Source organism: Oryx dammah, unplaced genomic scaffold (genome assembly GCF_014754425.2).
Source record: "Oryx dammah isolate SB20612 unplaced genomic scaffold, SCBI_Odam_1.1 HiC_scaffold_21, whole genome shotgun sequence".
Lineage (NCBI taxonomy): Eukaryota > Metazoa > Chordata > Mammalia > Artiodactyla > Bovidae > Oryx > Oryx dammah.
Window position 1 is genome coordinate 19,696,750 of NW_024070205.1, and position 25,442 is coordinate 19,722,191.

General features: G+C 36.1%; 1 protein-coding gene across 4 annotated transcripts in view; it reads right to left on the reverse strand.

Annotated features, from left to right (window-relative positions):
- The window catches only part of CEP350 (centrosomal protein 350), a 153,715-nt gene that overhangs the window by 65,961 nt on the left and 62,312 nt on the right, over window positions 1–25,442 (reverse strand). For all 4 annotated transcript variants that reach the window (XM_040263872.1, XM_040263873.1, XM_040263870.1 and 1 more), the window contains 8 exons: window positions 22,998–23,167; window positions 13,267–13,453; window positions 10,021–10,235; window positions 9,409–9,572; window positions 5,478–5,588; window positions 4,872–5,012; window positions 1,653–1,789; window positions 761–883 (listed from right to left, as the gene is read on the reverse strand). In XM_040263872.1, the coding sequence (XP_040119806.1) occupies window positions 761–883; window positions 1,653–1,789; window positions 4,872–5,012; window positions 5,478–5,588; window positions 9,409–9,572; window positions 10,021–10,235; window positions 13,267–13,453; window positions 22,998–23,167 (1,248 nt within the window). The remainder of the gene's footprint in view (window positions 1–760; window positions 884–1,652; window positions 1,790–4,871; window positions 5,013–5,477; window positions 5,589–9,408; window positions 9,573–10,020; window positions 10,236–13,266; window positions 13,454–22,997; window positions 23,168–25,442) is intronic.

Sequence of the window (25,442 nt, forward strand, 5' to 3'; positions counted from 1 at the left end):
CAGGGAAACCTATTAGGAGACCACTGCAGGAACTTAGGTGATGGCCTAAATTGTCAGTGAAGGTTAAATGAAGTCACATAGTTCCAGACACAGAGTAAGTACTTAATAACTGTTGGTACTTACCCCCATTAATTTTCATATTTTTCAATCTCATGATTTAATATTTTAAATTGAGGTTTTAGTATACTTTGATAACATAGGTATCCTATCTCTAGGAATGATGGAAAGTAGCCTCTAAAACTTTTTAATCCAAGGACAGATCCATAACTGAAAATTATAGATGTTACCAAGTATCAAGCTTCAATGACAAAGTATTCAATCTTCTTTCATAATGATAAAAATTAGTACATACAGTAATGTCAAAAAATATGGATACCAGCAAAGCAGTGTACTCTCAAGCCAGATACATCATGGTTCAATTTTTTGATGTGCTACTAGCTATGTGATTGTAAGTAAGTTTCTTAACATCTCCATGATCCTTAGTTCCCTTACCTATAAAACGACTATAATATCTGTCTTGGAAGGTTGTTGTGAAGATTAAATGCAGGAAAAACAATTCTTACAGTACTTGTACAGTAGATTGTCAAGGAATGGTAGCTATATTATTACATGGAAAAACTATTTCGTAAACGGGCTAAAAATCAGGGAAGCCAGAACAGAAGGGAAAACACTATTTCATTTAAAGAAATAAGACAAAAGAATTTTAAAAAAGCAATGTCTAAGCCATTTGTCAGACTTTACTAAATCAAACTCTCTTCACCTTCTATCACGATTCTTGTATCTTGAAGACTCAGAATAACTATCATATGAAGCAGAAAATTTCTGATGCTTAGAGTCAAGGGTTCCTTCTTTACTCTGAGAAAGTGAACCAGACTGACTTTTCCTACAAAGAAAAGAAAAACTGATTAAAACATTTAAAGTCTCGAATAAGAGAAAGATTTTAAATACTGTTTAATATTAATATGAGATAAAATCTTGAACAGAAATCATGAAATACAGGCTACAAACTATTTGAGAAAGGTATTTGTTCATAGAAAAGTATATAACACATTAAAGAATATCTATTTATTATGCAAAATAAACACAAATCACCTCAAGTACAATGAATGTGAATAGACTAAAAATCTATGAACTAGAGGCAAAGTTGATGCAAATATATACACACAGACATGATGACATCACCCAGCACTGCCTAAAAAACTCTCTAGCGACTTTTCATTGCTCCTAGAATAAACACCAAAATCCAAGTTCTCCCACGATCTGACTTCTGCATCACCTCTTACCTTTCTCCTTTTGCCCTCTGCCTCCAGTCTCTTTGGTGTTCTTTCAATTTCTTTTCCACCTCTGCATGCACTGACCTGCCTGTTCCTTATCTCCTTTATATCACTGATTCCTTTTCAACCACTAGATCTCACCATTAGCTTTACTTCCTCAGGAAAATCTTCTCTGACTTCCATGTTATTCAAACTCCTTTGCTGTATATCTCAAAAACAAATGTTCCTTTCTTTCATAATACTTATCTTAATTTGTGCTTACTCACCTAAAGGAACATTTGATTAATGTCTCTCTTCCCCACTATTTTCAGTACCCACAACAGTGCTTGGGACATAACAGATATTCATTACATATTTGCTGAATGATTGGGTATTAACCTATCTGTTTCAGCTCTTGTCCTTAGTTGTTTCACAAAGTCTGGAGCGTGCTGCCGCTGGTGATCATATAGTGCTGCTAGGGGAGCTCCTGAAGCAGTGATGGCATCTGAGATATGCGTTCGAGTCAACTCCGCCATCTAAATATGAACAGACAGAAGGCAAAGAAGATGCAAAAAGGTAATGTCACAGAAAAAATGAGAGAGAGTAGAATGTCTCGGAAAGATCACTGTATTGAAAGCAAGCAAATTCTACCATAATAGGCAACATATTGTGGGCAAGTCATTTAGATTCTTGAAGTTTCACGTCTTTATAAATAAACAGAGGTAGACCACAGGATTTCTAAGGTTTCACCTAACTATAACAATCTAGGAACTACTAAGCAGAAAGTCTTCAAGTCTAAAATAGGCCACAGTAAACCAAAAAAAAAAAAAAAAATTAAAAGTAGAAGATATTAAGAAAAGGTGGCAAGAATACACAGAAGAACTATACAAAAAAGATCTTAATGACCCAGGTATCCACAATGGTGTGATCTCTCACCTAGAGCCAGACATCCTGAAGTCAAGTGGCCCTTAGGAAGCATCACTATGAACAAAGCTAGTGGAGGTGATGGAATTCCTGCTGAGCAATTTCAAATCCTAAAAGATGCTGTGAAAGTGCTGCACTCAATATATCAGCAAATCTGGAAAACTCAGCAGAGGCCACAGGAACTAGAAAAGGTCAGTTTTCATTCCAATCCCAAAGTAAGCCAATACCAAAGAATGTTCAAACTACCCCACAACAGCACTCATCTCACACACTAGCAAAGTAATGCTCACAATTCTCCAAGCTAGGCTTCAAAAGTACATGAACTGAAAACTTCCAGATGTTCAAGCTGGAATTTGAAAAGGGAGAGGAACCAGAGATCAAATTGCCAACATCCACTGGATCATCAAAAACCAACAGAGTTACATCTACTTCTGCTTTATTGACTACACCAAAGCCTGGATCACAACAAACTGTGGAAAATCCTTAAAGAGATGGGAATACCAAACCCTGAGAAATCGATATGTAGGTCAAGAAGCAACAGTTAGAACTGGACATGGAACAACAAACTGGTTCCAAATTGGGAAAGGAGTACATCAAGGCTGTATACTGTCACCCTGCTTATTTAACTTATGTAGAATACATCATGCGAAATGCTGGGATGAATGAAGCACAAGCTGAAATCAAGATTGCCAGGGGAAATATCAATAACCTCAGATATGCAGATGGTACTACTATTATGGCAGAAAGTAAAGAGGAACTAAAGAGCCTCTTGATGAAAGTGAAAGGGGAGAGTGAAAAAGTTGGCTTAAGACCCAACATTCAAGAAACTAAGATCATGGCATCTGGTCCCATCACTTCATGGCAAATAGATAGGGAAACAATGGAAACTGTGAGAGACTTTGTTTTGGGGGTCTCTGAAATCACTTCTGTTGGTGACTGAAGTCATGAAATTAAAAGACGCTTGCTCCCTGGATGGAAAGCTATGACAAATCTAGACAGCATATCAAAAAGCAGATACATTATTTTGCCGACAAAGGTCTGTCTAGTCTAAGCTATGGTTTTCTCAGCAGTCACGTACAGATGTGAGAGTTGAACCACCAAGAAGGCTGAGTGCTGCAGTATTGATGCTTCCGAACGATGGTTTGGACAAGCCCCTTGACAGTCCCTTGGACTACAAGGAGATCAAATCAGTCAATCTAAAGAAAATCAGTCCTGAATATTCACTGGAAGGACTGATGCTGAAGCTCCAATACTTTAGCCACCTGATGGGAAGAACCAACTCATTAGAGAAGACCCTGATGGTAAATAGATGGGGAAACAGTGGAAACAGTGGTTGACTTTATTTTTCTGGGCTCCAAAATCACTGCAGATGGTGACTGCAGCCATGAAATTAAAAGACGCTTACTCCTTGGAAGGAAAGTTATAACCAACCTAGACAGCATATTAAAAAGCAGAGACATTACTTTGTCAACAAAGTAATTTTTTTGCCATATATTACTCATTTGGTATAATTCCGTTATTGCTTTGACAAACTGAAGTGTTTTAAAAATCTTTGTTAATTGTAACCTAAAATTTCTTGAGAGAAGAGACTCTATACTTATTTGCACAACCCCATGTACTCAGCATATAGCAGGTTCATGGCTTTTTAATAACAGAATCATTTCACAAACATTCCTAAATAGTAACTGCTAAAATTAACTGAAACTTTATAGTATAGATCATGATATCCTATACAGAGACAGCAGTAAAACTATTTCTGGCTTTATACTTGGTACAATTAAGGGGGAAAAAAAAGACACTAATATCACTCTGGATAACAATGAAACATCTACATACAAAACAGATGTGGGGCTCCCTGGGACTGAGATTGGGGACTGACTGCAAAGTAGCATGAGGGAACTTTTAAGAGTGCTGGATATTTCTTGATTATAGTGGTGTTTATAGGGATAGAAAGATATGATAAAGAAATATACCTAGGACTTCCCTGGGGCTCAGTGGTAAAGAATGTGCCTGCCAATGCAAGAGACACAGGTTCGATCCTTGGTCCAGGAAGATCCCACATGCCATGGAGCAACTAAACCTGTGTGCCACAACTATGGAGCCTGGGTTCTCCAGCCCAGGAGTCACAACTACTGAATCCATGTGCCACAACTAGTGAGGCCTGTGCACCTGGAGCCTGTGCTCAGCAACAAGAGAAGCCACTGCAATGAAAAGCCCACGCACCCCAACTATAGAGTAGCTCCTGCCCACTACAGCTAGAGAGAAGCCCGCCCAGAGTAACAGAGACCCAGCACAGTCATAAATAAATGAACAAAAAATACACATAGATGCCTATACCTACGTATTTGTCAAAAATCATAAAACTGTATACTTAAAAGGGATACATATTACTGTAAAAAATATATATACACATTATTGTAAATATATATTAGTATGCATTACACAATCTTTTTAAAAAGATTACTCAGGGGGAAAAAATATAGAGTTCTTTTGCATCTTTTGCCCCTGTATCGTTCACCTAAACAACATATTACAATAAACGATGCCTCATTTCAATAGGGTATGGCCCTCACTGAAAGTCACTTATTAAAAGCATGCATTTGCTAGATATTAGAGACCCATTACTGCTAAGACCAAAAGGTACTCAGGCTGACTAAGAAGACCTAAAGGAAAAGTGCTGTCAGTGGCTCTCACCTCGCAGATCTGGCGTGCTGCATGTGTGGTCAGGCGAGCAGCCTCTGTTTGCTGAGTGGCTATTTTACATGTTGCTTCCTGCAAGACTTCAGTCATATCCCGTTGTGACTTAACCACCTGCTGTAATGATTCCGCATGGACCTGTTAATAAAAGTGGGGAAAGATAACTTACTTTATGTCTAATCTCATCCTATCCAAATTAGTTTTAACATGTAAATCAGTTTCATGGATCAACTGCCTTCTGGGCTGGGGGATGAGAAACAAACTTTGACTACTATCTGGATTTCACGTCTTAAAATTTAGAGTTTAAAATCTGGAATCTTAAAATCACTGCTGTACTTTAAGTCTTAACTCCACTGTTTACAAGTTGATGTGTCTGTAGATAAGTAACTACCATGTACTTCAGTTTCCATTTCTCTAAATTGAGGATAAATCTTGACCTGACTACTTAAATTTCACAAGGTGGCTATTAGAGTCAAATGGCATAAAATTAACTCATGGGATAACGTACTAAAACATTATTATTTACATCTTTCCTTTTTCCTCCTATAAAATTAAAAGAAATCGAAAGTGATTTCAAGGATAGAAATTTGCAAAAGAAGCTACCTGAGCTGCTTTGCTTCGGGTTTCTTCTAATTGTCTCTGACATTCCAGAGCCTCTTGTTCAGCCTTCAACTTCAAAAGGGCCAAGTCTCTTTCATGGCGTTGTTGCTGTGCCTTCAGAAAGAAATGATCAACTATTAATTCTAAAATACTAAACTATTTTAATGCAGAAATTATATTAAATGGAAAGCTGTTTTCCTAACACAAATCTTTTGAAGGAACCCATGAGAGCCTAAAGGAGAGAGTAAATAGCACAGACATCAACCATTTATTATTTATCTACAGTATTTAGTGACCACCTACTATGTGTCAAATAATATAATAGAAAAAAATTTCCAAGGCATACAGAACTAAGAACTGATATCAAAAAGCTGCTTTAAAACAAAAGCTATAGGCAGCTCTTTGGAGGACATTAAATCATCCTACATGTAAAAATAAAAATAATGCTTCATAAGTCACAATTTTATGACTCCCTTGATTTTGAAGGAGCAGCTTCATTAAAACGTAACCCCCAAAGGTCTCCTTTTTAACACTTTCTTACAATTATTCCATATGATATTATCTATAAATTCATATATTATCATCTCTTCTAGAATGGTGCTAAATAATATAGGTTCTCTAAAGGTGGTAAGTTTATATATGAAGTCATATAATGCCCTGGCCATATGTGGAAACCCAGAGTTATAACAAATCCCTAAAATAGTACATAGTATCAGTGGTTCAGATTTCAAGGAAAAGATGGCAGCTGCAAAAGGGCCATTTCTCAATCCAGTGACTTCTAACAAAGTTGGAACTGGCTCCTCCACTGCCCACCCATGAGCATTTGGAAGTGTCTGGAGAGCTTTAACTGTCACAATGAATGCACAGCACTGTTGTTATTTATTGGGAGGAGTGAAAGAAGGCTGAATAGTTCCACTCAAAAAAACTATCTAGATATTTTAAGATGAACTAGAAAATGGAATTGAAAAAAAAAAGATTTATCGTCAAAAAGACATAAATTTAAGAATAACTTTTAAAAAGTGTAACATCTCTACACTGAAAATTACAGTTGAGAGAAATATCTAAAAAACCTAAACAAACAGAGAAAGATATTATGTTCATGAACTAGAAGATTCAATACTGTTAAGATGTGAATTCTTCCCAAACTGATCTGTAGATTCAATGTCATTCAAATCAAAATTACACCAGGCTTTTAAAAAATTTTGGTAGAAACTGACAAACTGACTCTAGAAGTTAGATAGAAAAAGAAAAGTTGAAATCATCTTGGGAAGGAATGAAGCTGGAGTAATTAAAGCCTGATTTTAAGACCCATTACGGGAGAGAGGGATAAATTTGGAGATTGGGATTAACATATACACACTAAGTAAGTAAGTAAGTAAAGTCGCTCAGTCGTGTCCGACTCTTTGCGACCCCATGGACTATAGCCTACCAGGCTCCTCCCTCCATGGGATTCTCCAGGCAAGAGTACTGGAGTGGGTTGCCATTTCCTTCTCCAGGGGATCTTCCCAACCCAGGGGTCGAACCCGCGTCTCCCGTATTCCAGGCAGATGCTTTAACCTCTGAGCCACAAATAGATAATTAAATAACTAATAAAGACCCACTCCATAGTGCAAGGAACTTTACTCAATAAACTGTAATGGCCTAAACGGTAAAAGAACCTAAAAAAGAGTGGATATATGCATATATATAACTGATTCACTTTGCTATACACCTGAAACAGAACATTGTAAATCAGCTATATTCCAATAAAAAATTTTTAACTGAAAAAATAAAAGAAAGAAGAAAACAGACTCACTCTGAAGTTACTATAAAATAGTATGGTACTAGACAAATAGGTCAATGGAAAAGAACAGAATGCAAAAGTAGACCAACACATATATGATTCCTTAATTGTTGATAAAGGTATCAAGGTAATTTAAGAAAATGGTGCTAGTACAACCAAACATCAGGAGGGGAAGGATTAACTTTGACCCATTTCTCACAATTCTTAATTAACTTGAAATAGCTCACACACTTAAATATAAAGGCAAAACTATAAAGTTTTGGGGAAAAATATAAAAGAATATCTTTGTTAGAGTATCTTAATATCTTAGGGTAAGCAAAGATTTCTTAGAATACAAAGAGCACTACCCATAACAGAAAAAAATTAAAAACTAGACTTCATCAAAATTAAAATCTTCTACTCTTCAAAAAACAGAGTTTAAAAAAATGAAAAGGCAAGGCTAGGAGGTGAGTGAAAGTGAAAGTCACTCAGTCATGTCCAACTCTTTGTGACCCAATGACTATAGAGCCTATGGAATTCTCCAGGCCAGAATACTGGAGTGGGCAGCCTTTCCCTTCTCCAGAGGGTCTTCCCAATCCAGGGACCAAACCCAGGTCTCCCGCATTGCAGGCAGATTCTTTACCAGCTGAGCCACAAGGGAAGCCCAAGAATACTGGAGTGGGTAGTCTATCCCTTCTCCAGTGGACCTTTGTGACCCAGGAATCAAATTGCAATCTCCTGCACTGCAGGCGGTTTCTTTACCAACTGAACTATCAGGGAAGCCCCAAGTCTAGGATGGAAAGCAATATTTGAGATATATCTGAAAAGGATTTGTTCTATAACATATAAAGAACTCCTACAACTCAATAATTAAAAGACAAATGTCCCAATTATGAAAGAGACAAATGATTTGCTCACATATTCACAAAAAAAAGATACAAGTTTAACCATAAATATACCAAAAGATCAATTTCATCAGTCATAAAAGAAATGCAAATTAAAAACCACAATGAGATACTACCTCACCCTCACTAGAATGACTAGAATACACAATAACAGCAAAGAAACAATACAACTAGAACTCTCATATACTGCCATCAGAGTATAAGATGTTACAATTATTTTGGAAAAAAGAATGGCATTTTCTCATAAATATATACTTAACCCAAGCAATTACACTCCTAGGTATTTAAGCAAGAAAAATAAAATTTTGTACTGTACACAGAGAATTGGAAAAAAAAACTTCACAGCAGGAATATTTACGATAGCCAAAAGCTGGAAATAATACAAATGTACACCAACAAGAGAATGGATAAATGAATTGTGATATAATCATCAGTGGAATGTTACTCAGCAAAAAAACCAAAAGCACCACTGATGCAACAAAATGGATCAATCTTAAAAATGTTATGCTGCATAAAATAAACACAACACATTATGAAGTATACTTCCATTTTTATGAAGTTCTAGAACTGGCAGAAATAAACTATGGTGATATGAATCAGAATACTAATGGCCTCTGAGTGGTGAGATTAACTGAAAAGGCCTGGGTGAACCTTCTGGAGTGATAAAAGTGTAATACATTTTGATTAAGGTGGTTGTTACATGCTCAAAATTCATCAAGTTATATACTTAAAATCTGTGTATTATATGCAAATGTTACCTGTGTTTTTTTTTTTTTAAGATACCAATAGCATCTCCACCAAGGAACACTAAGATTTTTGTTAGCTTCCTTAAGGAAAAGTCCTATTATTCTGGTACTACCAAACACTCAGATCTCAAGAAACTTTTCAGTACAAATAAAGTATTAAAAAAACAAAACGAAACCAAAGTCATTTCTAACTTGTCACACAAAAAGAGAAAATATTGAAAAATTTTGATAAGCCAATTTTCACACTGTAACAAAAAAAGGTAAAGAATGTGGAAAATGAAGTATTTAAAAGAGAATGACTGTTTTACTCTTCTGTTGCCAAATACTGCATGCTTAATTATCTTTTTAGAATATGACAGTTTTTCTCAAGATTATTTATACGTACTGTGTGACAAGACTATTTTTTCTACTTAGCAGTTTAAAGTTTTGTGTTTTCTTTTTTAACTCTTCATTAAGATCATTTTAAATAGCAAAGAAAAGAGAAAAATAACACAGAAAGCTAAAGAAAACTCCACAAATACCTTTATGATCTGAGCCAGAGACACGCTCTCCTGTTGAGCAAGTGAAACTCCTCTAACTCTTTCTACATCTGATAGCTGACGCACCGACTCCTCAATGGCACTCAAGTAACTGAGTTCTGCTGCCATCCGATGCTGGAGGCCAGCAGGAGAAAAGCGCTTAGAACCTGGAAGGCATATAATTGTCATATATAAAAGTTCATGTGAAATTACATCTGATTTCTAAAATTCATTTCTTATTTTAAGGTCCAAAAACAAGTCTGCTATCCTTTGTAGGAAAGACAGTGACGTTTTAGTACACAGCATTCTACTAGCTACTTTTTTTGAGTGTGTATGCATGTGAAGGTACGTATAAACCATGCCAGCGTACATAATACATACACAGAACACATTTTTCAAGTGTCTTTTTACTGATGCTGGCTAGATGGGAAAAGTCACCACTACTGAATCTCTCATGCTTTTCAATATTTATTTTCTGGCACAATTTTTGTTTAATACTTCAAATAGTAATTGCATTCACTTGAAGTAACATTCTTCTATGGTTTAACTGAAATAAATTTTTAGAAATAAATTCATATCCTGTTTTTAAAATTACAGCTGCATGGATCTACTTGCCTGGTGTTGAGGCCATCTCTGTCGTCGTTCTGCTGGCAGCCAGGTTCACATCAGCAAAAGGTGCATTAGGCTTAAACCCTGTTGGAGTCACTACTATTGAGGATTTAGATCTTTCTAATGAAGTTCCTGGAAGGTCAAACTGCAACAGTTTCTGAGAACTTGGAGATATGGGAGAAGTTGGAGTTTTCTGAGATCTTCCCTTATCTGATGAGACACTACAAGTTTTGTTTCATAAAGACATTAGAGACAGGAAATCTACTTCAAAAACCATCTAAACAATAAGAACAACATGCAAAACTTATTAACATTAGCTTTAAAAAGCTTTGATTTATTCCTTTTAACAGAGTTGCTACACTGGATGAATGACTATGGGCACTCCTTCTATTGCTAGATTTGCAGAGGGAAACAAGCTAGGGACAAGCCCTGCTCAAAATCGTATGGAAAAGGAGTCTTTTGATTAAATTGGGACTAAACTCCTTCCTCTACAATGTAATTTACTATGAATCACTTATTTTAGTAGCAGGCAAAATCCTCTAGAATACTAAAATCTTATATAGCAATAAAATTACAAACATACAAAAAAGGCAAGGTAAAGCCTATTTCATAAAAATACCTTAAAATATGTCTCTGAAAGAGAATATCATTTTATGTTAAAAAATTTTAAATGACAAAAACTACTTTTGTTATTACTTTTATTAACCAAAAAAATCACATACTGTGGTTAGTTTCATACTAACCATCTCTAAATACTTTATATATGTCCATTTGTTTCTGTCCACTTTTTAATGCTATAGTTCTTTCCTGAACTTTCTAAGAAGTAACCTCTCATAGCAGTTTTATTAAAACAACTCAAAGTATTTAATTCAACACAAGGCACAGGTCAAGTCCCTCTCTGATAAATTAAGCTCATTAAAGGTACTGTTTCTGATAAGAAGAAGCACATTGCTTTGCACTAAAGATTTATTTACTGACTCAAATATCCTATAAAGCATGTTAGCAGTTAGCATATTTCAACATACTAAATCAAGCTTACTTTTAGCTTTAATAAAACTATGACATGGTTTTCAAAGGTAAAAATTTCTCTTATACCAGCATTTAAATTTGAATAAAAGTAGTCTTTAAAGGCATTCATTAGCTTCCTGTAACCTTTAATTTTCTGAAGTTTAGAGAAATACTGTTTTTAACAGTCTGACAATTTACAGAACATAGAAAGAATTATCATTACTTCTGTTTCCTAATAGATTTCCCTGAAAGAATTCCAACACAATATTAAAACATAGTACTTATAAGAGCAGAGGGAAAAAGGTGGCTTAAAGCTCAACATTCAGAAAACAAAGATCATGGCATCCAGTCCCATCACTTCATGGCAAATAGATAGGGAAACAGTGGTGGACTTTATTTTTGGGGGCTCCAAAATCATTGCAGATGGTGACTGTAGCCATGAAATTAAAAGATGGTTACTCCTTGGAAGGAAAGTTATGACCAACCTAGACAGCATATTTAAAAGCAGAGACATTACTTTGCCCAAAAAAGGTCCATCTAGTCAAGGCTACGGTTTTTCCAGTAGTCATGTATGGATGTGAGAGATGGACTATAAAGAAAGCTGAGTGCTGAAGAATTGATGCTTCTGAACTGTGGTGTTGGAGAAGACTCTTGAGAGTCCCTTGGACTGCAAGGAGGTCCAACCAGTCCATCTTAAAGGAGATCAGTCCTGAATGTTCACTGGAAGGACTGATGCTGAAGCTCAATACCCCAGTTGCTGAAACTCCACTACTTTGGCCACCTAATGCGAAGAGCTGACTCATTTGAAAAGACCCTGATGCTGGGAAAGATTGAAGGCGAGAGGAGACGGGGACGACAGAGGATGAGACGGTTGGATGACATCACCGACTCAATGGACATGAGTTTGAGTAATCTCTAGGAGTTGGTGATGGACAGGGAGGCCTGGCGTGCTGCAGTCCATGGGGTTGCAAAGAGTCCGATATGACTGAGCAACTAAACTGAACTGAACTGACTCATAAGATAAATCTCACCATATGGATTTACAAGATGAATTCATATCTGCTCTGCAGAGACTTACCTAGACTAGCTGTTTCCAATGATATTAATAAGTTTTCTAAAATATAAAAAAGAAACAAAGGAAAAGAATGTGGACACAGAAAGTGTCTATAGCCAAATAAGACAATTTAAGTTAAATAATTTTTTTAAAAAACTGGACTCCTTTGTATCAAATCCTTAAACTGTTTTATCCACTGTCAATCTCCATAGGTGAGGAAGTAGGGGCTCTAGACTATAGTATGGGGCATTTATCAACTTATTTGGCTCTGGAGTTTGTTTAGAAATGTTTAACTTTGTAGATTTTGCCAGTTAAATCATCAGGTATCTCTTAAGAAAAGGTAAAGTTTTCTGAATTCCAAAATCATTGACAAAGAAATTAAAATTCAACTTTAGACATAGGAATGATGGCACAATCTGCAACATGAAAGCACTAAAAATGACCGTCTGTATGTAACACTATATTGGAAAAAGCACATAGTTTTAAAGTAAAAAAATAAATCCATGCCTTCTCAAGAGCTTAAATTTCCAGAAGAACAAAACCAGTGTAACAGATAAAAGTCATGGAGACAGAGCAGGAATTGTACATGAAGCAATAGTTATTTGTAAGCAATAGGCTAAGTGCATAATATATGATATTACAGTGTGCAAGTTACACAATCAATTTAAGAGATTTCAAAATCTAATTGTCTAATAAGTTGAGCATAAGTGAAAAGTTCAGAGGTACAAATAAACAATGATACCAAAAGGGTACTAAGTGGTTATGTTTAAAGAGTGGAAGAATACAGTTGAGAAGAAAAATTGCATAAACAAAGGAAGTAAGATAGTCTTTGGTAGCCTAGTGATAACACTTCAAATAAAGTTAAGCTCTAAGTGTTGATCTGTGGGCTAACTGTGAGGTCCAGAGTATCCTAAGGAGAGTAGTTGCTTGGTCAAATGACTGAGTGAAGAAAACAACTGTGAAAATTGTGTTTGGAATAGAAGGGTGGATTGTGCTAGAGGCAAAGAATTCCTGTAGCAGTAGCTACAATAGTTTAGGTGAGAGATGAGTATATTCTATAATATAAAGACTAGAGCTATGAACAAAACTATAAAAAAATACATAAATTTATTAAGTGAATTCTCTGAGCATCAATGATATTATAACTTTAATGAAATACAAATTCCAGTATAAAATATGCATAACTGTACCTCAAAGAATGCCCAGAAATTTCTTCCAAAGTGCTATCAGTATCAAGAGTCTGCTCATAATCTTTCACAGAAAGTTTGCTACTGGTCCCAGATTTCTTTCCTTGATGAGAGCCACGTTCTGAACCAGAGTGTACTTTTTCTTCATCAACAAGTGAGTTCTGAATATTTCCAGTGAGTGAATCTAGCCCTGTAAAGTAAATTTCTTATAAAACTGATTCCCAGTATTAGAAGCTACTAACAGATAACTAACACCTAGATTTCAGTAAAATAACGAAAAGCACAAACCAGAATATCTTAAAATGGACTTTTAAGCAGGTCTTTCTTCACTTCTATATAAGGAAAGTGACATTTCTTCCATTAACATCTACTTGCTATTAAAAAAAAGTTTTTAAATCAAACGGTTAAGAAAAAAGACAAACATATTAAACAAGAATGAAGTACTACTCTATCCCTATAAAAAAGTAACCCCCACCACATTTTTAAGGATAAAACTCAGAGGTGAGAGAAAAAGGTTATCAACTGCTAACTAAACTACATAATCCTTTTGAAAAACTCTATGGTAAGAACTACACAGCCAGATTTATAAAACTGTTCATATTCTCTGAACAATTATTCTCTGATTCAAAGTAATTTTACTTATGTGGGTATCTTAAGGAGACTGTTGAAACAAAAGTTGTACATGACACTCAATGTATAACTTTATAATTTAAAAAATTTCAACCTCCATTACCAGCAACAGAATTGTCTAAATTACATAGATAATAGTGACTTGAATACAGAAACAGCTTTTTGTAATTTGAACACATACATTATCTTATTGCTCTTAAACACCTTAAGAAGTGGGTACTGTATGCTTAATTTGCTGATGCAGTAACTAGAGATCTATGAGGCTAAATAACTTAAGGAATCATGGTTGATAGCAGAAATAGGACATAAACCCAGGCTTCATGATTCTAAGTCTAGGGCATTGTTTATCTTGATATGCTTCAATAGCAGCAAAGAAAAACGCATGTATGTTAAAAAAAAAAAAAGGCACAAAAGAACTCTGTACACATTTTAATGGCAGCTAAGTTTTTTTTAATCAGGTTTTTAACATGGTTAAAGATCAAAAGACAATGGAAAAGTAAAAAACAAATTATGCTGCACTGCCATGTCCACAGCAGCATTATTCGCAAGAGCCAAAAGCCAGAAGCAACTCAAATGTCCTTCAACAATGACTGCATAAACAAAACTGGTATATACATATAATGAAATATTCAGTCTTAAAAAAGGACATTTTGACACATGTCACAACATGCATAAACTTTGACAACATTACTCTAAGTAAAATAAGCCATTTGGTCACAAGAACAAATACTGTATGATTACATATCTATATGAGGTACCTAGAATAGGCAAATTCATAGAAACACAACGGCAGAGGGGAGAATGAAAGCTACTAGTTAGTGGGCATAGAGCTCTAGTTTGGAATAATGGAACAGCTGTGGAGATGAATGAAGTGGTGAGAGCTGCACACTGTGAATGTACCTAATGACACTGAACTAGACACTTCACCACAGAGACAGAAAGGAGAATGGGGGCTGCCAGGGGCTGGAAAGGGGGGAATAGGGAACCACTGTTTAATAGGCATAGAGTTTCAGTACAGGAGGATGAAGTAGTTCTGGAGGTGGATAGTAGTGAAACTTAGCTGTAAACAGTGTTAATAAATTAAATGCCACTGAACGGTACACTAAAAAATGGTTAAAATGGCAAATTTTATGTTAGCTATGTTTGTCACACAAAAAATAAAATTTAAAATTAAGCTACATTATTCTGTAGTGATAGTAATAAAGTAACAATTTTCATCAAAATTTGGTTTGAAAAGGAAAAATGAGAAGTCTTACCATGTGAGAAATATTAAACCCAAGTACCAAAGAAATGCAAATCAATGAGATGCCATTTTTCAATATCAGATTAGCAAACATTTTTTGAAGTAATGTAACCTTGACTGTCGTTCAGCAGACACATGAAACAATACTCATACACCATTTTCATGGGAGTGCAAACTCATATATCCTTTGTTTTTTAATTTATTTATTAATTGGAAGAAAACTGCTTCACAACATTGTGACAGCTTCTGCCATGCAACAACGTAAATCAGCCACAGTTATGTTTCAGCTCCCTCTTGAGCCTCCCTCCCCTCCCCGCATCCCACTCCTTTAGATAACCGCAGATCACCTGGCTGGGATCCCTGCGTTATACAGCAACTTCTCACTAGCTAGAAATCATAGACAACACAATGGCCTATGCAAGAAAGATCTAAACTCCATTTGAGGGACCTATATGCAAAGAAATCATCTGCCCCTAGATTAAAAGATTTCCAAATGAAAGTATATTTATATGTTTTAAAGTTAAGATAATTTTTTTCTTATGATTACCACTTTCATCTACTCTTTTCATCAACATTGAGGAAGTGAGTGAGCATGCACTCTTTTTCACCACCAGATCGAAGTATATGCAACAAAATGTTAGAACTCTGGGATAAGATACTAAGTTTAAGTTGATGCTGTGGTAAGTAAAACATATGGGTTTTCTTAAGGCACTGTGAGAAGGAATCAGGGAAACTAAAAACCACAAAAAATTACCTGTATTTCACCTAGTGAAGTATTAGATGATAATTTTTAAAACTTACACTGAATCATATTGTTTATGTTCATAATTTAATATATCATGATATCTTAAGTTGTACAATATATTATAGTAAAACATAAACTTGATTTATAAGTTAGAAGTCAGAATCTAGGCTTTGCCGATAACTAGTTAGTAACCTTCAGAGAAGGCGATGGCACCCCACTCCAGTACTCTTGCGTGGAAAATCCCGTGGACAGAGGAGCCTGCAGTCCGTAGGGTCGTGAAGAGTAGGACACAACTGAGCGACTTCACTTTCACTTTTCACTTTCATGCATTGGAGAAGGAAATAGCAACCCACTCCAGTGTTTTTTCCTGGAGAATCCCAGGGACGGGGGAGCCTGGTGGGCTGCTGTCTATGGGGTCGCACAGTCGGACACAACTGAAGCGACATAGCAGCAGCAGCAGCAGTTAGTAACCTTAGGTGAGACACTAACATAATAAAGCATAACAACTGCAAAATAAAAAAAAAAACTGAGCAAAATCATCATTTCCTGAAATGTATTCTGCTGAATTTGTATGTAACATGCTGATTGAAGAACTGATTCTGTGGTCAAATAAATTTGAAAAATATCACACTATAGCCTCATCCTCATCCTAAATAATCCATATCAGCATACTGAAAGTATTGATAAGTCCTGTTAGAAGCCTATTTCACTCTAAAAGCATTTCCCAGGTTTGTGGAACCATGGGAGTTCTTTTGTTCACAAGAAAAGACAAGCTTTGAGAAGTGTTGATAAAATGATGTTCAATGTTCCAATCTGTTTTAAAGAACACTTCCAATGTGCAAGAGAGTTATACCTCTCCTAGCCAAAGACAACACAAAAAAAGAAAACTACAGTGAAGTATCACTAATGAACACAAGTGCCAAAATCCTCAACAAAATTTCAGCAAATAGAATTCAGCAACACATCAAAAAGTTCATGTACCATGATCAAGCTGGGTCTATTTCAGTGATGCAAGGATTCTTCAATATATGCAAATCAATCAATGTGATACACCATATTAAATTGAAAGATAAAAACCATATGATAATCTCAATAGCCACAGAAAAAGCCTTCGACAAAATTCAGCACCCATTTATAATTAAAATCTTCAAAAAATGGGCATAGAAGGAACCTACCTCAACATAATAAAGGTCATATATGATAAGCCTATAGCAAACATTATTCTCAATGGTGAAAAACTGAAAGCATTCCTCCTAAGGTCAGGAACAAGACATGGGTGTCCACTTTCACCATTATTATTCAACATAGTTCTGAAAGTCCTAGCTACAGCAATCAGAGAAGAAAAAGAAAAAGAATCCAGATTGGAAAAGAAGAAGTAAACCCTACACAGAAAACTCTAAAGATAGTATCAGAAAATTACTAGAGCTAATCAGTGAGGTTAAGAAAAGTTGCAGAATACAAAATCAATATACAGAAATCACTTGCATTTCTATATACTAACAACAATCAGAAAGAGCAATTAAGGAATCAATCCCATTCATCACTGCAACAAAAAGAATATCCAGGAATAAACTTACCTAAGAAGACAAAACAACTATACACAGAAAACTGTAAGAAACTGATGAAAGAAATCAAAGATGACATGGCCAGATGGGAGAGACATTCCATGTTCCTGGGTAGAAAAGTGAAAATGACTATGCTACCATATGCAACCTACAGATTCAATACAATCCCTATCAAACTGCCAATAGAATTTTGCACAGAACTAGAACAAAAAATTTCACAGCTCATATGCAAACATAAAGACCCCAAATAGCCAAAGCAGTCTTGAGTAAGAAGAATGGAGATGGAGGAATCGACCTTCCTGACTTCAGATTATACTACAAAGTTACAGTCATCAAGACAGTATGGTACTGGCACAAAAACAGAAATACAGACCAATGGAATAAGACAGAAAGCCCAGAAATAAACCCATGCACCTATGGGTACCTTATCTTTGACAAAGGAGGTAAGAATATACAATGGGGAAAGACAGCCTCTTCAATAAATGGTGCTGGGAAAACAGGACAGCTACATGTAAAAGAATGAAATTAGAACACTTCCTAACACCATACACAGAAATAAACTCAAAATGGATTAAAGATATAAATGTAAGATCAGAAACTATAAAATTCTCAGAGAAAAACATAGGCAGATCACTCAGTCACATAAATCAAAGCAAGATCCTGTATGACCCATCTCCTAGAGTAATGGAAATAAAAACCAAAGTAAACAAGTGGGACCTGACTAAACTTAAAAGCTACTGCACAGCAAAGGAAACTATAAGCAAAGCGAAAACACAACCCTCAGAATGGAAGAAAATAATAGCAAATGAAACAACTGACAAAGGATTAATTTCCCCAATATACAAGCAGCTCATACAACTCAATGCCAGAAAAACAAACAACTCAAACAAAAAGTAGGAAATAGACCTAAACAGACATTTCTTCAAAGAAGACATACAGATGGCTAACAAACACATGAAAAGATACTCAACATTGCTCATTATTCAGTTCAGTTCAGTTCAGTTGCTCAGTTGTGTCCGATTCTTTGCGACCCCATGAATCGCAGCGCGCCAGGCCTCCCTGTCCATCACCAACTCCCAGAGTTCACTCAGACTCACATTCATGGAGTCAGTGATGCCATCCAGCCATCTCATCCTCTGTCATCCCCTTCTCCTCCTGCCCCCAATCCCTCCCAGCATCAGAGTCTTTTCCAATGAGTCAACTCTTCGCAAGAGGTGGCCAAAGTACTGGAGTTTCAGCTTTAGCATCATTCCTTCCAAAGAACACCCAGGGCTGATCTCCTTCAGAATGGACTGGTTGGATCTCCTTGCAGTCCAAGGGACCCTCAAGAGTCTTCTCCAGCACCACAGTTCAAAAGCATCAATTCTTCGGCACTCAGCTTTCTTCACAGTCCAACTCTCACATCCATACATGACCACTGGACAAACCATAGCCTTGACTAGACGGACCTTTGTTGGCAAAGTAATGTCTCTGCTTTTGAATATGCTATCTAGGTTGGTCATAACTTTTCTTCCAAGGAGTAAGCGTCTTTAATTTCATGGCTGCAGTCACCATCTGCAGTGATTTTGGAGTCCAAAAAAATAAAGTCTGACACTGTTTCCACTGTTTCCCTATCTAGTTCCCATGAAGTGATGGGACCAGATGCTATGATCTTCGTTTTCTGAATGTTGAGCTTTAAGCCAACTTTTTCACTCTCCTCTTTTACTTTCATCAAGAGGCTTTTTAGTTCCTCTTCACTTTCTGCCATAAGGGTGGTGTCATCTGCATATCTGAGGTTATTGGTATTTCTCCTGACAATCTTGATTCCAGCTTGTGTTTCTTCCAGTCCAGCGTTTCTCATGATGTACTCTGCATATAAGTTAAATAAACAAAGTGACAATATGCAGCATTGACGTACTCCTCTTCCTATTTGGAACCAGTCTGTTGTTCCATGTCCAGTTCTAACTGTTGCTTCCTGACCTACATATAGATTTCTCAAGAGGCAGGTCAGATGGTCTGGTATTCCCATCTCTTTCAGAATTTTCCACAGTGTATTGTGATCCACACAGTCAAAGGCTTTGGCATAGTCAATAAAGCAGAAAGTGATGTTTTTCTGGAACTCTCTTGCTTTTTCCATGATCCAGCAGATGCTGGCAATTTGATCTCTGGTTCCTCTGCCTTTTCTAAAACCAGCTTGAACATCTGGAAGTTTACGGTTCATGTATTGCTGAAGCCTGGCTTGGAGAATTTTGAGCATTACTATACTAGCATGTGAGATGAGTGCAATTGTGCAGTAGTTTGAGCATTCTTTGGCATTGCCTTTCTTTGGGATTGGAATGAAAGCTGACCTTTTCCAGTCCTGTGGCCACTGCTGAGTTTTCCACATTTGCTGGCATATTGAGTGCAGCACTTTCACAGCATCATCTTTCAGGATTTGAAATTGCTCATTATTAGAGAAATGCAAATCAAAACCACAATGAGATATCACCTCACACTGATCAGAATGGCCCTCATCAAAAAGTCTACAAACAATAAATGCTGGAGAGGGTGTGGAGAAAAGGAACACTCTTGCACTGTTCGTGGGAATATAAATTGATACAGTCAATATGGAAGACAATATGGAGATTCCTTAAAAAACTAGGAATAAAACCACCATATGACCCAGCAATCCCACTCATAGGCATATACCCTGAGGAAATAAAAATTGAAAAAGACACATGTATCCCATTGTTCCTTGCAGCACTATTTATAATAACTAGAACATGGAAGCAACCTAGATGTCCATCAACAGATGAATGGATAAAGAAGTTGTGGTACATACACACAACGGAATATTACTCAGCCATAAAAAAGGAACGCATTTGAGTCAGTTCTGATGGGGTGGATGAACCTAGAACCTATTGTACAGAGTGAAGTGAGTCAGAAAGAGAAAGATAAATATCTATTCTAACACACATATACAGACTCTAGAAAAATGTTACTGGAAGAATTTATTTATAGGGCAGCAGTGGAGAAACAGACATAGAAAATAGACTGATGGAAATGGGGTAAGGGGAGGAAAGGGGAGGAAAGAGTAACAGGGAAATTTACATTACCATATGTAAAACAGACAGACAACAGGAATTTGCTGGATGGCTCAGGAAACTCAAACAAGGACTCTATATCAACCTAGAGGTGTGGGATGGGGAGGGAGATGAGAAGGAGGTTCAAAAGGGAGGGGATATATGCATACCTATGGCTGATTCATGTTGAGCTCTGACAGAAAACAACAAAATTCTGTAAAGCAATTATCCTTCAATAAAAAATAAATTAAAAGAAAAAGAAAAAAAAATCTCTCCTAGCAGTCTCACATTGGAAGTATAAAGTGCCACTAGCTTTCTGAAGAGCTATTCAGCAAAATGTATCCAAATTTTAAGCATGTTATACTCATTGTCCATTATCTTCTTTCTAGGATTTTCTCTTAAAAGAACCAGATTAATGTGTAAAGATGCATTTGTAATGCCTTACAGTGTTCATTATAGAAAATGCAGCAGTGTTTATTACAGAAAAGAAAGAAAAAAGAAAGAATCTAAATGTCCAGCAATGGGGAACTGGATAACAAATTACAATACATTCAAATAACAGAACACTAGGTAGCCATTGGGCTTCCCGGGTGGCACAGTGGTAAAGAATCTGTCTGCAATGCAGGAGATATGGGTTTGCTCTCTGTGTCTGGAAGATCCCCTAGAGAAAGAAATGGCAACCCACTCCAGTATTCCTGCCTGGGAAATCCCATGGACAGAGAAGCCTGGTGGGCTACAGTCCATGGGGTTGCAAAAAGATTCAGACTTAGCAACTAAACAACAAACAAGGAAGCCCTTACAAAGGGTTAACCATATTTACTAACAGAGAAAGGTTTCTGTAACCCATTGACAGGAAAAAAAAAAATCACATAAAATGTGATCTCATACATGTAACATTTTCTATTTACATATGCCTACTAACAGTCTAGAAGTATTCTCACTAAATATGTTAACATTTCACATGCATTGGGATATCTATTCTTAAAAAAACAAAAGCTACAAAACAAGCATTAGTATATGTGTGGAGAAACTGGAACCCTTGTACATTACTGGTGAGAATGTAAAATGTTATAGCTAAAATATAGAAATGACTTTTTATCCAGCAAGCCTACAATTGGATATATACACAAAAGAACTGGAAGTAGGGATTCAGTTATTTGTACACCAACGTTCATGTCCATATTACTTACGATAGTTAAAAGGATGAAACAACCAAGATACCCATCAACTGATCAAAGAATACACGAAATGTGGTATATCCATATAATGGGATATTATTCAGCCTTAAAAAGGGAGGACATTCTGATACATGCAACAATGTGGATGAAATCTGAAGATGCTATGCTAAATGAAATAAGCCAGACACAAAAAGAATATTGGATGATGCCACTTATATGAAGTACCTAGAGTAGTCAAATTCAGCAACAGAAAGTAGAACAGTGGTTAGCAGACTCAGGGAAGGGAAATTACTGTTTAATGGGTTCCAAGTTTCAGCACGGCAGGATGAAAAAGTTCTAGAGTTGGGTAATGATGATGGTTGTGGAACACAATGAACATGCTTATTAACAGTACTGAATTCAACACTTGAAAATGGTTAAAAAAATAAGGTTTACATTATGTATATTTTACCACAATAAAATAAAATAAAATCTAAAAAGACATTAACATTGGTTATCTCTAGGTGGAGGGAATACAGATGATTTTTCATTTTTAAATAGTTTTCTATATTTATACATTTGTCCTCCCCAGTCTTTTCTTTTTAACTCAACAAGCAATTTTTTACTATTAGAAAAAATAATTGTGGAAGCAAAATCATTCCCTTGAGACCATCCTGAGTCAAAGAGGCCTTTGCCTAATGACTGTTATCTTCTCATCACTAGGCCTACTGAGCAAATTATAGCCAGTAGAACTGAGGGGACTGAAAGGTATTCTCAATTAATCAAGAATGCCAAAGGGCCAGCTACTGTAGCAAGTACTGAGATGTACATATTATATATGTAGGCTTCAAAATTACCATAGAAAGCATTTATTATCATCTTCACTTTGTAGATACAGAAATTAGACCATTATATTTAACGACACTCAGAAACATAAAGGATACAAAGTTTTTAAAAAGCGGTTGCAAAATATTATTTCATTTCTGCTTTTTAAATTAAAATGCATGTGGGAGTGTGCCTGGTTTTATGTACATATTGGAAAAATAGGCACTAAAAACATCAACAGTAGTTATCTCTGAGGAGAAGAATCAATAGAGGTTTATAATTGCTGTACAACTGTTTTTCTACAACTTTTAACTTTTTATCATTGTTAATGTATTCCTTTCATAGTAAGCAAAAGATTTATAATGTTATATATCAAAAGGTATTACTGTAATGATAAATAAGTATGAAAGTCAATTATACTATTATCATAAAGAAGTTATCTAACTTATGAAATCAAATTGTTAATTTTAGATCAGTCACAAAGCCACTGGTAAAGAGAAAAAGATCATCACATAGGATTCCACTTACATTCTATCTTTTCTTTCTTTCCTTTCTTCCCTTTAGAGGAAGAAGAAGGAGAAGATGCAGCAGACGGGGCCCCTGATGAGTGCTGGGGAGTAACATCCACAGAGGAGAGGTCACAGGCAGACTTTCTGCTGGAATGATCCTCCTGAAAGCCTAAACTGTGACTACCAACACTGTCAAAGAATAAGTAACAGTGGTTAAAGAAAGAAATAAAAAGTTTCAACTCACTGCTAAAACTATAGATATTTTAAAATCTACTTAGTCACAAAGAGACTATAACTATAATCAAAGGTGCTTTCCACTTGTCTTGTTTTGTCAGTACCAGAAGCCTGCATTATTCCCTATGGCTCAATTTATTACTGAGAAAAGTCTTAGGCAGTTTTTTACTGAAGTGAAACCAATAAAAATGAGTAATTCAGACACATAAGAGAAAAAATATAATGCTGGATACTGAAAAATGTGACCTCAATTTCTATTCAAATTTATAATTTATTATTTTCCTTCTAATAATCTTGTAGGGAATAACAATTTAATATGTTCTACTTCAACTCAGAAATAAAATATAATAAATCATATTGATCAGTGATATTAAATGTTACCACAATTAAATCCTTACACATCTTGATTAAAAAATAAACCTTTTCTTTGAAGTTCAAAATTTAAAACTATACTTCTGCTATAATCTTAATAATACTTATTTTCATCAATCCAGCTTATATATAACTAATTTTTTGATTTATTTTTTTACAGGATAATTACTTTACAATAATGTGATGGTTTTTGTCACATATCAACATGAACAGGCATTAGAGACACATGTGTTCCCTCCCTCTTGAATCTCTCCGTCTACTTTCTTCCCCATTCCACCCCTCTAGGCTGTCACAGAGCACTGGCTTTGGGTTCTCTGCATCATACACTGAACTCCCACTGGCTATTTATTTTACATATGGTATGTATATGTTTCAATGCTATTCTCTCAAATCATCCCACTCTCCCCTTCTCCCACTTTGTCCAGAAGTCTGTTCTTTAAGTCTGTGTGCCCTTTGCTGCCCTGCATGTAGGATCATCATTACTATCTTTCTAGATTTCATATATATGTGGATATAACTAATTTTTAAAAGATCATCCAATAATTTTATGTGCATTACAATTTGTAATGTGTGAAGAAAATTATACTGCACGTGAGTGATTACAGATTATTTTATATGGTAACAAAATTTAGGGAGGAAATTCTCTGGCGAAATCTGATTCACTTACTATATGACACTGTACAAGTAACAACCTTAGGACTTCAGTTTCCTCTCTCAAGTATGAATAGTAACAAAAATATTTATATCAGGCTATTAGAAGAATGAGTTCATACAGGTAAAGCCCAATCAGTCCTCTTAGTACCTTACACTTTAAAGTGAAAGTGTTAGTTGTTCAGTTGTGTCCAACTCTTTATGACCCCATGGACTGTAGCCTGCCAGGCTCCTCTGACCATGGGATTCTCCAGGCAAGAATACTGGAGTGGGTTGCCATTTCCTTCTCCAGGGGATCTTCCCCATCCAGGGGTCAAACCCTGGTCTCCCGCATTGCAGGCAGATTCTTTACTGACTGAGCCACCAGGGAAGTCCCTTGAACATTAACTGCTCAATAAATATTAACATTATAATATCGCTACTATTCAAAGATTTGCAAAGTTTTTGATGCTATTCCAATTATAAAAAATTTACTGATTACTTAGAATCATGTGGTGCTGGAGAAGACTCTTGAGAGTCCCTTGGACTGCAAGGAGATGCAACCAGTCCATCCTAAAGGAAATCAGTCCTGAATATTCACTGGAAGGACTGAAGCTGAAGCTGAAACTCCAATCCTTTGGCCACGTGATGTGAAGAACTGACTCATTTGAAAAGACCCTGATGCTGGGAAAGACTGAAGGCGGGAGGAGAAGGAAATGACAGAGGATGAGGTGGTTGGATGGCATCACCAACTCAATGGACATGAATTTGAGTTAACTCTGGGAGTTGGTGATGGACAGGGAGGCCTGGCATGCTGCAGTCCATGGGGTCGCAAAGAGTCGGACATGACTGACTGAACTGAACTGAACTGAATAGGATCATGGAGCCAAGTGTGCTAGTAATCTTCAATTCTATTACAGAAAACCATTTCTTAATCATCTCACATTAACACACCATGGGATAATTTTTCCAATACTAACCTCGACCAAGGATTCACAGATTGATTTAACAATCTATATTTTGTTTATTATGTGCCAGACTCATTCCAAGTACTTTGTATTTCACTGAACATTCGTAACACTTTAACAGAGAAGAAAACTGAGGCACAGGGAGATAAACAACATGCCAAAAGACAAACATACATTAGTAAGTCAATATTTAAACCCACATGGTCTGGATCCAGAGCCTATGCTCTTAATAACTACTATGCTATGCAGCTTCTACATGT